Source organism: Limulus polyphemus, unplaced genomic scaffold, assembly GCF_000517525.1.
Source record: "Limulus polyphemus unplaced genomic scaffold, Limulus_polyphemus-2.1.2 Scaffold1401, whole genome shotgun sequence".
Classification (NCBI taxonomy): domain Eukaryota; kingdom Metazoa; phylum Arthropoda; class Merostomata; order Xiphosura; family Limulidae; genus Limulus; species Limulus polyphemus.
In genome coordinates, this window is record NW_013667011.1 from 125112 (window position 1) to 138945 (window position 13834).

The 13834-nt window shown below is 39.3% G+C and overlaps 1 protein-coding gene across 1 annotated transcript in view; it reads left to right on the top strand.

Annotated features, from left to right (window-relative positions):
- Positions 1–13834, top strand: part of LOC106463415 (cadherin-99C-like) — a 153988-nt gene that overhangs the window by 116609 nt on the left and 23545 nt on the right. Inside the window, exon 13 of the mRNA XM_013923440.2 lies at positions 6971–7045. Within this exon, the coding sequence (XP_013778894.2) occupies positions 6971–7045 (75 nt within the window). The remainder of the gene's footprint in view (positions 1–6970; positions 7046–13834) is intronic.

Sequence of the window (13834 nt, forward strand, 5' to 3'; positions counted from 1 at the left end):
AATGCTGCAAGTTGTTTTGGCATACGAAAGACCAGGACAACACCACTTCACCCTCAGTCTGATGGGATGGTAGAAAAGTACAATTGGACACAGGGACAGGAATTGGTAAAGTTTTGTAGTAGCCACCAAGATGACTGGGATGTCTTACTCCCTACACCGTTGATGGCCTATATAACAGCAGAGCATGAAGCCACTGGATACAGGACACCCACCTTACGAAGAGTTGCCTGAAAATGTGCCAGAGTTCATGAAAGTTTTATCTGAAAGGATGGATGATATTCACCATCAAGTGCATTCAAACTTGAAAACATCTGCCTGCTCCTGTAATTTACTTTATACCTGTTCCCATCCTTCACCCTCCTAGCCTTTGGCTATTCCTTACTCTAAGGGTCCATTGGTCTGTCATTTGACTTGCAGTTGTACTCTTCACTGTCAACAATTGTGGTGATTATTTGGTGGTGTTCAGCTCAGAAGGGGCAAGTCTTTCTGATTTGTTCACCTGGGGCAGGAGTTCACTCCCGACCTGTGAGTGATCAGGGGTTTATCAGATAGACTTTTTCTTTTTTTCCTCTCCCCTCCTTCTATGTCTCTGTTTCCAATATCCTTCCCATTACCTCGGGATCCTGCTACCAGTCAGTGTCTATCCCACGCTGTTCAGACTTTTTTCTCACAGTGTGCTATCAAGCCTCTCAGCCAGCCTTAACCAGGTTTTTACTTCAGGCTTTTTCTCATCCCCAAGAAGACTGGGAACCGGCATTCTGTTATCACTCTATCCAACCTCAACTAATTTCTGGATCTTTCCACAATGGAATTTTTTCTCACCCTTTGGTGGGCTTTTTCTCCAGGTCTGTAGATGACCAAGGTGGATGTCTTGGATGCTTACCCCCATATTCCCATTTCTCATCAATCCTGACACTGTCTTTGGTTTGTACACAATAAGGTTGTATTTCAGTTTCATGCTTTACTTCTTGGGCTTGCTTCAGCACTGTATGTGTTTTATTGAGTGGTCATAGCTTTTGCCCAACTTATGCATGCTCGAGGATTGCTCTTCCAACACTACATGGATGACATATACTATTCATAGAAGCAGCTCCTGTTGATTGGATTCTCCAGATGGAGAAGTTTTTCCTTAATCCTACCCAATTCCTTGTCCACTTGGGTATGTTGTTCAACAATTACCTCTGTTGAGCCCAACCTTTTCCACTTAGAAGCCCTTATCCCCTTGGGTTGTGCACATGTGCATTCTTTTCTGTAGATATTGCATGTCCAATGGAATCTTGCTTGGGAATCCTTGAATTCCCCATTTACTCTTCCTCCTTCCCTTCTTGAAGATCTCCATTAGTGTTTGAACAGGGATAACACTATGGCAGGGGTCACCGCTTCCTTCTGCTCATCTTGATTTGCATCTATTCACTGATGTTTCTCTGTGGGGTTACTTCCAGAGAGTGGTCTCAGATATAAATGTCATACCATATCAACATCTTGGAGCTTCTTATGGTATGGCATGATTTGGATCATTTTCTTCCTATGTATGGAACAAACTTCTCACGATCCATTAAGACCATTTCTCTGTTGGCTCTTATTTCAATCACCAAGGAAGCACCTGTTATCATTCCTTTTGTAATCAAATATTGGAATTAGTTTATTCGGCCCACATACTACAGATATGCATCATAGCATGTCATATTCCAGATGCTTTCAACCTTGTGGTGGATTGTCTTTCCCCACAGAGTGGTCCCTCGATCCTCAGGTTTTCTCGTGGCTTTGCAATCATTGGGGTACTCCTCATCTGGATGCTTTGCCACTTCCCTTAACACCAAGTTACCTGTTTTCTAGTCTCTGATTCCTCATCAACAGGCCATGACAGTAGATGCTCTCAGTCAGAACTGGACCAACTGGTACCTTTATGCCTACCCTCCTCTCTGGCTCCTTTCTTAGGGTGATTTTGGTCACCCATTCCACTCCATGTCAGGTCCTTCTAATCGTTCCTTATTGGGTGACATAACCTTGCCTTCCTCTTTTTTTTCTCTAAACTACCCCTCTCAATTACCTCTTCCTCTCACTCCTCCATCAATCTCGGTCACTGGTCCTTCATCCCACCATTCACACCCTCTACCTTCATGCTTGGTATTTATCTGATCCCTTGTGAGGAACACCAAATTGTATGTGCATATTGCTTCCTTTTTAGCCTGTTTGATTTGCCCTTCCTCCCTTGCAGTTTATCAACATCAGTAGAACATCTTCTTCTATTGGTTGTTAAGCCATGTTATTTCCCTTTTTCGGCCCACTGTTCCTCTCATTATGGATTTTATCATCTGGCTGTTTGACCATGGGGCTACTGCCTTTACTATTGTAGGTTATGTCCAACACCTCCCATTTTTCCAGGTATCATGTTGAGTTTTCTTCTTCTCCTGTCTCCCTTTTATTGCATTCCTTCCAGATTTATTGACTTCCTCGTCAGGTGGTTCTTCCGGATTAGAATGTCAATATTGTTCTTCACTGTGTCACACTCTCTGTGTTTGAACCTTTATTCTACTGTTTCATGTCTTGTCTATCCTTTAAGACTTATTTCCTACACCTTTTAGCCTGTTGGCATTGGCTGTCTGAAATCTTTGCCATCAGCATTTCACATACTCTTTTCCATTCCACATATGTTCTCCTTTATCTGGATTGATCTCTCCTGCTCAAAACAGTTCATGCTAATTCCCCTTCTCTCCATTTCCCACCTTTATTTTTGGTCTGATCCAGATAGACTTTTATGTCCCTTCCATGCTCTTCATTGTTATATTGCCCTCACAGCTTCCTTCCATGGTTCCTGATCCCACCTTTTCATTCCATGGAACTTTCCTTCTTACATGACCTTTCTCCTACCCTTACAGATTGGGTTCATCAGCTTATTAGACTGGCATATTCTTCCTGCAATTTGTTCCAGGTGTCATCGCATTGTCACGGTTTTTTGTGTAATGCACTCCACCTCCATGCAGTGGGTTCTGGAGAGGATGATATTGTGTGGTGCTAATGTTGTCACTCTGGCACTACACCTCAGGGAGGTTCACTGCCTGAGGCAGATGTTGTGCAGAGTAGAACTGGTCCAATTGGTTTTGGAATTGAAGTGATCTGCCACATTGGCACATCCCTTTCTACTCTTGTTTGGATGTCAGGTTCCCAGATGACTGGTGTTGGTTGTGGATTTGTGCACATGTGCCCTGTTTAGTTCACCAGTATGGAATTTTTCTCCTTCTATCCTACTCAACTTGAGGTGAAAATGGTGTGTAGCCTTCTCCTATCTTAGGTCAGATTATGTATGCCAGATGCTGCCTTGTTTTGGACTGGAGTTGATCTATCATGTACATTCTGATTCACCCTAGCCACTCTACATCAAAGGGCACATCCATTTTAGTTTTCCCCACCATCTGATCTGTGGTTGGGGGGCTTTACATTCATTCTTACCTTTGACTATGATTCTGTTAATTTCAATGGGATGTGGGGTTGGAACCACCTAGCTTTTTCTCTCATTCATTAGATGTGCTCCTCCCAATTTCTGCCAGTTTATGAGACACCTACTACCACACTGGGCAAAGAGTATACCTGATACAAAATTGGTGTGGTCTCCCACATGTGTTCTTCTTCCAATGGGGGTTCACACTTTCAAAGGATGCTTATCTGTATTCATTCGCAACAGTTCCTCCACCCTTTTCAATGTGGGATTCTAGATATTATGTGAGAAGAGGTAAGTTACCATATTGGAAGTTATTATTTTCCTACACTGAAAATATATTTCTGATAGGTACTTACCTCCTGTCACACTTTCCACCCCTCCTTCCCACTTAAAACTTGCTTTCTGCTTAATCTTGAAATGATGATTAGATAGAGTTGAACAGAGGGAGTCACTTGCATCAGGAGGGGGTGTCGCACTCCTATTGGATGATCAAGCTCCTGATGAACTAAAGCCAAAACTATCCCATAAAAGACCACCACCTGAACTTTTCGTGTAAATGTGCTGATAGAAGATGTAATCTCTAAAGTGGTAACTTAGAATGAATAACCAAAACAGAACCATGTGGGCAGAAATAAATAAAACGTATTAAGATCAGTAACTGGGTAGAAATATAAAAAATTCCACTCTGAAACAAGTTACAAATATCGCAATTGTATGATAAATAGTAAACTTGTGGAGAGAAATTGATAAGAAAATATGTAAAAAAAAAAAAAAAAGTTTTAAGAGAGCACTAACTAAACGTCTGAACACAAGCATTGACAAACAAGAAGTGATAATTAAAGAGAATAGCATAGAGGTAGTCGTGTGTGGGGTACGTCTATTGATGGAGGTTTGTTGCATGATGACATAGATGTGGAGATGCAGGGAACCATGTTAATCGTCGGGTAGGTAGAAGTTTCAAGGCTTGTGGTATGTGAGAAAATTTTGCATATAGAGGGCAGCACTGAACGAGAATAACTTATATGATCGGAGGTAAGTACCTATCGGAAATATATTTTCAGTGTAGGAAAACAACAGCATATCCAATTTTTTTGTTCACCAGTGATGAATTAATTATTGCTACTTCATTTCATGTTAATTTCAACTTTTGAAATTCTCATATGCAGGATTTCAACCTGGGACTGCTTGCAGTATAAACTAGTGCTTTATCAACTGAGCTAAAAGGTTAACACTAGCAACTGCTAGTGAGGCTTTTTTCAATAATTTAAACTACCAACATTAATCCACTATCACAAACAAAGCCTCACATTGTGGGGCAGTATTTCTTGGGCTAATTTCCTTGTCCTACAGTTGAAACCCAAACTTAGAGGTAAAAGGTTAATTCACTAACAACAGCTAGTAAAATACTTCTTTTAACAACTGAAACTAACACATTCGTCTCCTTTCACAACAAGGACTGTTCTCAAGCCTTATTTCTGAGTCTTGTTTGGTATCAGTTTTAATACTGTAATATTCTTTTGTTTTCATCAAGAATGATTTGACCACATGACTGCTCTCACACATATTAGAGCTTTACCAACTGAGCTAAAGAGTATCCAGTAATGCTTACTAGTAAGACATTTTTCTTTACAACTGAAACTACCATACACAGAAATGTAACTGAATATTGAATTGAATGAAATCTGGGAAGATTTCTGTTTTTGGTGTAACTTTGACATTTTTCTTTACAACTGAAACTACCATACACAGAAATGTAACTGAATATTGAATTGAATGAAATTTGGGAAGATTTCTGTTTTTGGTGTAACTTTGACATAACAACCACTATATTGAAGTAATGAACAGTTTCACAAAGCCAAAAACAAAGAAAGTCTTTTACTTCATTATAATTTTTTCATTATAATCACATATTTGCTAAATAATACATTGATGCTTATATTACAAAAAATTGTAAAGATGCATCAAAATTCATTGGGGTATGTTCCATTATTTTGATTTCCTTCTAATAAGTATGTAATAAAGAGAGAGAGAATATTGTTAAATTAGCAATATATCAAAGAACTCTTTACCATGAACTTTGATATGTATGAAACTATAAGTTCAAATGTCATCCTCTACCCATTACCCTTTTCTTTATTGATTCTATTATTTTGGAAAATCTTGCTTTATGCTAGAAAGGTGCATTTTAATGTGTTATGAATGTCACCATATACACGTATTAAACTTACAAAGACTTTTGAATGAACTTCTCATATCACATATTAAACATCAGAGACAAAATGTTTTTTGTTTTCCTATGAAAGTATATATGAATTGACCATACCTCATCTACAATATTGCACTTGTTTGTGTTTTTGTCTTCTACCGTGTGTCAGGTTTTTTATTTTGTTTTGTAGGTTATTTTAAGATTAATTAGAGCTTTAGAATTTCTCCCAAGTTATTTACAACTAATATAAGGCTTAAAGGGAAATTTTTAAATAAATCTTTATTTAGATATAGTACCTTAATTTATTACAGCTTTTATTTTATTAAAAGATTTGTTAATTCAACCTTCAAATAATATACACAAAATGCACACAGCTGGTTTAGTTCTTAGGGCTATAGCAAGTGAGATACACTGTAATGTTCCACCTTCTGATAAGAAATAAGCTTTAATCAATGGCAGAGATATGACAAGCAAATTATGTGGTGGCAATAATTTCAGAAATATCTTTTGGAGTATAAATCATTACAGTTCCATAAATATGTAAATACAGATAATGTTTATGTCATGGACAACATTAAATTTCACCTAATGTTTGATCAACAGAATTATTATTTGTTGTCTTGACACTGAAAAGATAGAAGGAATAGCTTTAAAAGTATGTAATATTGCATGCAAGACAAATTATCATTGGTCATTTGTTTTTAAACATCCCAGATGTTTCCATAACTATATGAATGCCCCCCAGTGGCACAGCGGTATGTCTGCAGACTTACAACGCTAGAATCCGGGTTTCGATACCCATGGTGAGCAGAGCACAGATAGCCCATTGTGTAGCTTTGTGCTTAATTACAAACAAGCAATAAACTATATGAATATATTCCTTTACATGCATTTTATAAATTTTTTCTGCTGTTATTTGATATATTTTAATGTTGTCTGTCATACAAATGTGTTTTGTATTTCCTTATTCAGGAAAGAAGGTTTTAGTTTTATTGCTGCCACACAATTTATTGTCATATATGTGCATTGTTTAAAGCTGTTTTTTTTACAAAATTGTTCAACAATACAGTGTATATTAATTATCTAATGTAGCCCTCTAAATGTGTAAATTTTTGTGTGTCATATGATGATTAAGGATTTCAAGTCGTTTAATAAGGTGCAGGTTATAATAATTTCGAATTATGTCCAAAAATGTATTAACTATTTGAATGCTTTTGTTTTTTTTTTACATATACTGTTAACAAAAAATTTTCTGCTCTACCTCTTTGCAAAGATAATTGGTAAAAACTGTATTGGTTCATTGGTAATAGGAAGTTTATTTTCAGGAGTGACATGTGGTTTCATCTTGTAGAACCTGGATCTTTTAAGTTGCTACAAGTACAAGATCCCCATATCCATTCGTAAGTATTTATATTTTTAGGTATTGTTCATTTGCAAAGGTTCATCACCTGAAATGTTGTATAAAAATATAATCATCCAAAAACTAATAAGAAAAGGAAAATTTTCGTGGTCTCTTTAAACTGGTAACTTTGGTTTGGTACTTTATTTGATTTTTTTAGCTAATTAGTTTTAGTTAATTCAGCAATTTTCAACTAAAGTTAATTTTGTGAGGGAACTCACTATAGCACTAAATTTTGAAAAAAATTCAAGCAATGTTAGTAAAAAATATGATTGAAATAATATCCGTTGCTCTTAACTTGCTCCAATCCTGAAATGTGCCAATTTATAATTAGCAAAACATTTCTTGAAAATACCACTAATATTTGCAATTAAATGCTATTTGTAAAATAAATTGGTTGACAGTGCTTGTACTTGGATGTGTTTCTTTAAAGTTTCACTATCGTCTTTAGTATAATAACAGAGTGGTCTTAATTTATTTTCACTTCTAGTTCCTGTTAAGACTGTTTCTTAACTTAACTTTAATCCCAGTTTATTACAGTTGAATTGTTATTTATACTTTCGATTATTGGTTGACTCTTCCTCATTATGATTTCCAAAGCTCATGAAACCACTTTGGGGGTCACAACTGTGACTAGCACTATGTTTCGGGTGTGGGTGACGCGGCAGGTGATCCATCCCTATTTATTTGCCAGAAGATTGAACATTACATTAGACAATCTCTGTCTCTGGACCTTGCCTCACTTCCTCCCAAACAAGCTGAGCTTATACAGGTGGACGAGGAATTGGATCACCTATTTCCACTTGCTGATTTTGCTATGCCTACCCATGCCCCACCTGAGAAGTCAGTTAGACCTAATATGTTTTTTTTTGCATTTCGTTTCTCAGGTATGTGATGTTTTATCCCTTTCCCCTATTTCCTATAAACTGTGTCCTTCCTTACTACATATCAATCTTTCCATTTTGCCTGTTTGGGGTGCAGCAGCCAAATCTCCTGTAAGTCTGACCATGCCCAATTTTCCTGCCTTCATCTTACCCTCACAACTCTTTTACAATATCTCTCTACCATCCATCTCCTCTCTGAGGCTCTTCACCAAAATTCTAAGGGTTTTTCTGGGGACATACTCTCCCTTCATTCCTCCATGTTGGCTCGTTTGTTGTCTTGAGCTCTGGCTTTACATACGTGGTTTCTCTCATCTGTTTACCATCATCTTTGGGATATATGTATGGCCTCATTTCTGTGGTAATATGTCTTTGACACAATCCCTGAGCCTTTAGAATCACGAGTTGCATCAGTACAACAAAAGTGTACCATTTCCAACCTTGTTGCACCTTTGTCTCAGTCAGAGCCCATTATGGCACCTGTTACCATTTCCTGTCCCCCCTTCCCAACTCTTCCCTGTCCTGTCTTCTTGGGGTGCCTCGTCTCATCATTTTCTTTGACAATGCTCATCACGTCGCCAACAATATCAGTGACTACCTGGTGGGTTCTCCTCCAGTGGGAGCTCAGCATGCCAATTTTCTTCATCACTGGCATCCTTTCATCAAGGATCATTTGGTTTTTCAAGTTTTATCGGAATGATTCATGATCCCGTTTTTTACCCATCTCCCGTGTCTTCTATACTCATTTCTTTCCCTCCACCTCCAAGTCTCATGACAAGCCAGCATCTGTTTGAAGCGGTTCAGGAACTACTATCTCGGCAGGCCATCAAACCTGTTCTACATCCTTCACCAGGTTTTTATTCCAGACTCTTTGTTGTTCCCAAGAAAACAGGGGACTGGAGGCCTGTCATCCATTTGTCCCACCTCAATCACTTCATTCAACTGCCCCACTTTACCATGGAGTCATTGCTTACCTTATCATGGGCATTTTCTCCAGGCTTATGGATGATCAAGATGGATGTCGCCAATGCTTATCTTCACATCTCTAAATTTCCACAGTCTTGTCCATATCTTTGGTTCTTCTGTCACAGGGTGGTTTATCAATTTTGCACCCTACCCTTTGGGCTTGCTTCCACCCCTTATGCTTTCTGTTGGGCAGTGAGAGCTTTTGCTCGCCATCTTCATGCTCTAGGGTTGTGATTCTACCATTATATGGATGACTAGCTTCTTTTAGCTCATTCTGAAGTGGAGTCAGCCAACCATACTCGTCAGATCCTTCCTCCACCCTACCCAATATCTCACCCATATGGATGTATTTTTTGACACTCATCTCAGTTAGGGCCAGCCTTCTCCTCTACAACTTTGTTCCAAGGAAATGTTAGTTTGCCACACCCTTTCAGCTCCCTCACTTTCTGCTTGTGGGGTTCTATTGCTTTTGTAGATGTGGTCTTCACTGGTTCTTCTCAGTTGTGTGCATATGTGATTCCTTCAGTGTACTCTTTACAATCAGTGGAACCTTGCTCAGGGTCCCTTTGTCAGCTCCCATTACCTGTTCTTCTACCCTGATGGATGATCTGCATTGGTGGTTGGACAAGGCCCATATATTGGTGGGTGTCCTGCTTCCTTTTCCTAATCAAAATTTACATATTTTCAGGGCTTGGGTGCATGGGTCAATCACCAAGAGGCTTTGGATCCTTGATCTTTATACAAAAAAGCTTTGGACATCAATGTCCTTGAGCTTCTCATGGTCTATTGGGCTTTGAATCACTTCTTTCGTCTTGCCAGACATTGTCTGGTGATGATTCATTCTGACAATTCTACTGTGGTAGCACATATCAATCATCAAGGGGCACCTGATCAAGATCTCTCTATTTTCAAACATTGGATCTCATAAATTGGGCTTACACACACCACATTCATCTTATTGCATGTCACATTCCAAGTGCTTTCCATCTCATAGTGATGAAGTGGTCTTTAAATCCCCTTGTTTTCCAGTGGCTTTGCAATCAGTGGGGTTTTCCCCATGTAAATGCATTTACCACATGCCTCAATCACAAGTTACCCCTCTTTTTGTCCCTGGTACCTCATCCTCAGGCTTTGCTTGTCAATGCCTTCAGCCATGATTGGTCCCACAAATTCCTTTGTGTTTACCATCCAATCCAATTACTTCATTGGGTGATCTCTCTCATTGTTACCACTGTATGTCGATTCCTTCTGATTGCTCCTTACTGGCCAGCTCAACTGTGGTTTCCACGATTACAACAACTGCAACTTTTCCCTCCAGTACCTTTTCCTTTGTCTCCCACCCTTCTTTGTCAACTTCGGTCACCAGTTCTACATCCAGCCATTCATGTCATTCATCTTCATGCCTGGCTTTTATCCGGTCCTTGGCAAGGAGATCAGGCTTCTCTCATCAAGTAGCTTTTCTTTTAGCTCATTTCATATGTCCTTCTTTAATAAATGTGTATCAGCACAAATGGAAAGTATTCTGACTGACCTACTTTTCTTTCAGCTCATTCCATATGTCCTTCTTTAATGGATGTGTATCAGCACAAATGGAAAGTGTTTTGACTGACCTACTGTGGCTCAAGTAATAGAGTTTCTCACATGGCTTTTCGACCAGGGGTCTTCTGTCTCCTCGCTCTCGGATTATTGTTCTGCCTTATCCCATACCTTTCGTTTTTTCTGATACTGTCAAGTTTTGTTTCCCCTGTCCTTACAATGTTAATGTATTTCTTCTGGATTTGTCATACCCCCAGGCAGTCTACTCTTCCAGACTTGGATATTAATGTGGTCCTCCATTCTCTCACCTTACCTCTGTTTGAAACACTTTCCTCTTGTTGCACCTTTCCCTTAAAACGTTTTCCTTCTCCTCTTAGCCTGTGGATGTCAAATGTCTGATTTGTTTGCCATTAACATTTCATGTACGATTTACCACCCTACATCTTATCATTTATCCAGATTGTTCCTTCCTACTAAAGTCCTCGGTAGCTAGGGGGGTAACTCCTCCTATTCGCCTATTACCCTTCCCTTTATTTCTCATATCTACCTTTGCCTTGATCTGGATAGAATTCTAGTTCAGTCCCTAGTCTTCTTTGTTATATTTCTCGCATGGCTTCCTTCTGTGGTACCTGTTCCAGACTCTTTATCCCTTGGCAGTCTTCTTCTGTTTGAGATCTTTCTCTTCTACCCTCACCAATTGGGTTCGACTTTCAATTTGATTGTTTTCTTTCTTCCTGAATTTGTTGCAGGTGTTTTCTTATCAGATTCAACATCTTACCTTTTCCTTTGCATCTCGTCTTCATCAGCAATTGGAGTAAATCCTACAGTTGGTCATGTGGATTACACCTAATAAATTCATCTCCCATTTTTACCCCAAATCATGGTTTCTTTTTCATCGTGTTTTCGTCTTCCACCTTTGGCTGTTCTTCATGTTTCAGTGTGACTTTGACTGGGTAAGTTTATATTCATACTTTTCTTTCCCTTTCAGGGGCCCTTGCTCATTATTTGGATCCCCCTCTGTGGGGAGTGGTGCCTGACCAGGTATTCTTCAACTTGAAACCTGTACTGTACAGTCATGTTGACTTTTGCTTTATCTTCCATGGCTTTGCAATGCTCACTGTTGAGATGGGATGTTCCACAAGATTGTTTGTAGGTGAATAACCTTGCAATGTAATTGCTTCATAAGCTTGCCCATTCTGGACCATACCACCCATAGACTGCATGGGTAAAGCACAAGGGGATAGCTGCCCATCCCTGCCATGCCTTATATTGAATAAATCTGTATGGTCTGCTTTTCAATCCAGACTCCCCAACACGTTCTCACCCCCTTTCTTCTAGTGAAGTATGGGAGTCGTTACCACTTTCCAGTTCCAAGTTACTGGGGTGGTTGACCGTTGAGGCACTCTCCTGAATGGGTTCCACACAAAGATGGCTATACCATTCTGTGCAGGGTAGGGCAGTGGTGTTCTGTGGGTGTAGAAACATGCCATCTTCCAATATGCAATATACACTCACAAAAGAGTGAGACATCAAATTGCAGTTCACCCCTTTGATTGTGAGCCCTTATCCTTTGGGATTTAGAGTAGAACCAATCAACATAAGTCCTCATACATGTTTATGGTTGTTTGTATTCCTCCCTCGATCATACTCCTTCTGTGTTATGGGTCACAGTGGAGGTAAGGTGGATTGTTCTGGTTCATTCCTTTTTGCTATCCCTCCTTGTATCTTATTCCAAGGATGTTGTTGCTTCTCAGATGGTTCTGGTCAGTTTTGCTGTTGGGGGAGTTGATTTTTATTATATAGAAATAATATACTGGATGTTGGGTTCCTGGATCGATAGATAAAAGCTAACACGTGTCATGCTCAGGAGTCGGAGTGGTTCTAGATTACCTCTGGTCTGTTGAATTAAGGTGAAGATGGTATGATCCTCATCCTACCACCATGTGGATGTCAGTTCCCAGTGGCATGGGTTTTGGATGTAGTTGACTAACTGGGTACTATCTGTAGCACACTAGCCACTTTACACCTAATGGCACATTCATTGTTTTCTCCACATTTATTCTTTGTGGGGTTGAGTTGCATACATATTTACATGGTTAGGTTCACTATCCTGCTAAAATTCTCTCCTACTTAGATGTGCTTGTATCTTTTTTCTGCCGTTATCTACTACACATTTCACAGATGGGCAAAGAGTATACCTAGTTCAGAAGTGGTGCAGTTCCCCTCATCAGATCTGACTCTTTCATTTCCAGGAGTATCCTTCAGATGCTTTCAGGAGGTACTTTTATCATTCCCTTGCACCAGGCCCTCTTCCTATTCAGTGTGGGATTCTAGCTAATCTTGTGAGAAGAAGGAAGTACCATATCGGAAGTTATAATTTTCCTATAGTCAAAATGTATTTCCGATAGGGTACTTCCCTCTTCTCACACTTCCCACCCTTCCTCCCCACTTGCCTCCGGTGCTTACTGCTTACGTCTTCTGCTAAAGCTCGAGGTGATAGTTTGTAGAGGCATATAGAGGGAGTCACATGCATCATGTGAGTGTATCACACTTCTATTGGTGGAGAAGTGATGCATGATGATTCACATGAGAGACATGTTGAGATCATTCAATTCCATTAAAGAAGAGCAGAAGGCTTGTGGCATGTATAAAGAAACAATTTGCGTATAGAGGGCAGGATTGGATGAGAATAATCTTGTGAGTAGAGAGAAGTACCTATCAGAAATACATTTTCAGTACAGGAAAATTATAACTTTTATTTCAATGGCACAATTTAATTGTATTTCAGAAACATTTCTCATAATAACCGACCCTCAGCTTACATTTTTGGTTTAGCCTGATGTTGAGGAATTACATAAACAATTAGGATATATGCCGCAAGTTAGGAAGATAGCTAATCCCCACTTCTCTCCTATTTTGTAATTTTGCATTTGAAATAGATACACAGCGTAAATAGACACCACCTTTTCAGAAAAAATGAAATTTTTCAGTCATATTCACATGAATTGATATATTTATAATTTAATTAATATCTAGTAGATCCTTTCACTTCGTGGAGTTTGTTGATCCTTGTCAATTTTAGATTGTGGGATTTTTGCCCACTCTTGCTTCAAAACTTGGAGTAGATTGCTCTTCGAAGTTGGTTTTTTGGTTGTTTCTTGACTTGCCGGTCGAGTATGGCCCAGAGGTTTTCGATGGGGTTCATGTCAGGAGACTGGCTCGGCCAGGGCAACTTCTGGATACCATTTTCTTTCTGCCACTTTTGGGTGTTTCTAGCAGTGTGACACGGTGCTCCATCTTCCTGGAACAACGTTATGTTCTTGTCCACGAAACCCGAGGAATGAAGTGGCAAGAGTCCTTCCTCCAATATTTCAAAATATTTCGCAAAATTTATGTTGCCAAAGCAC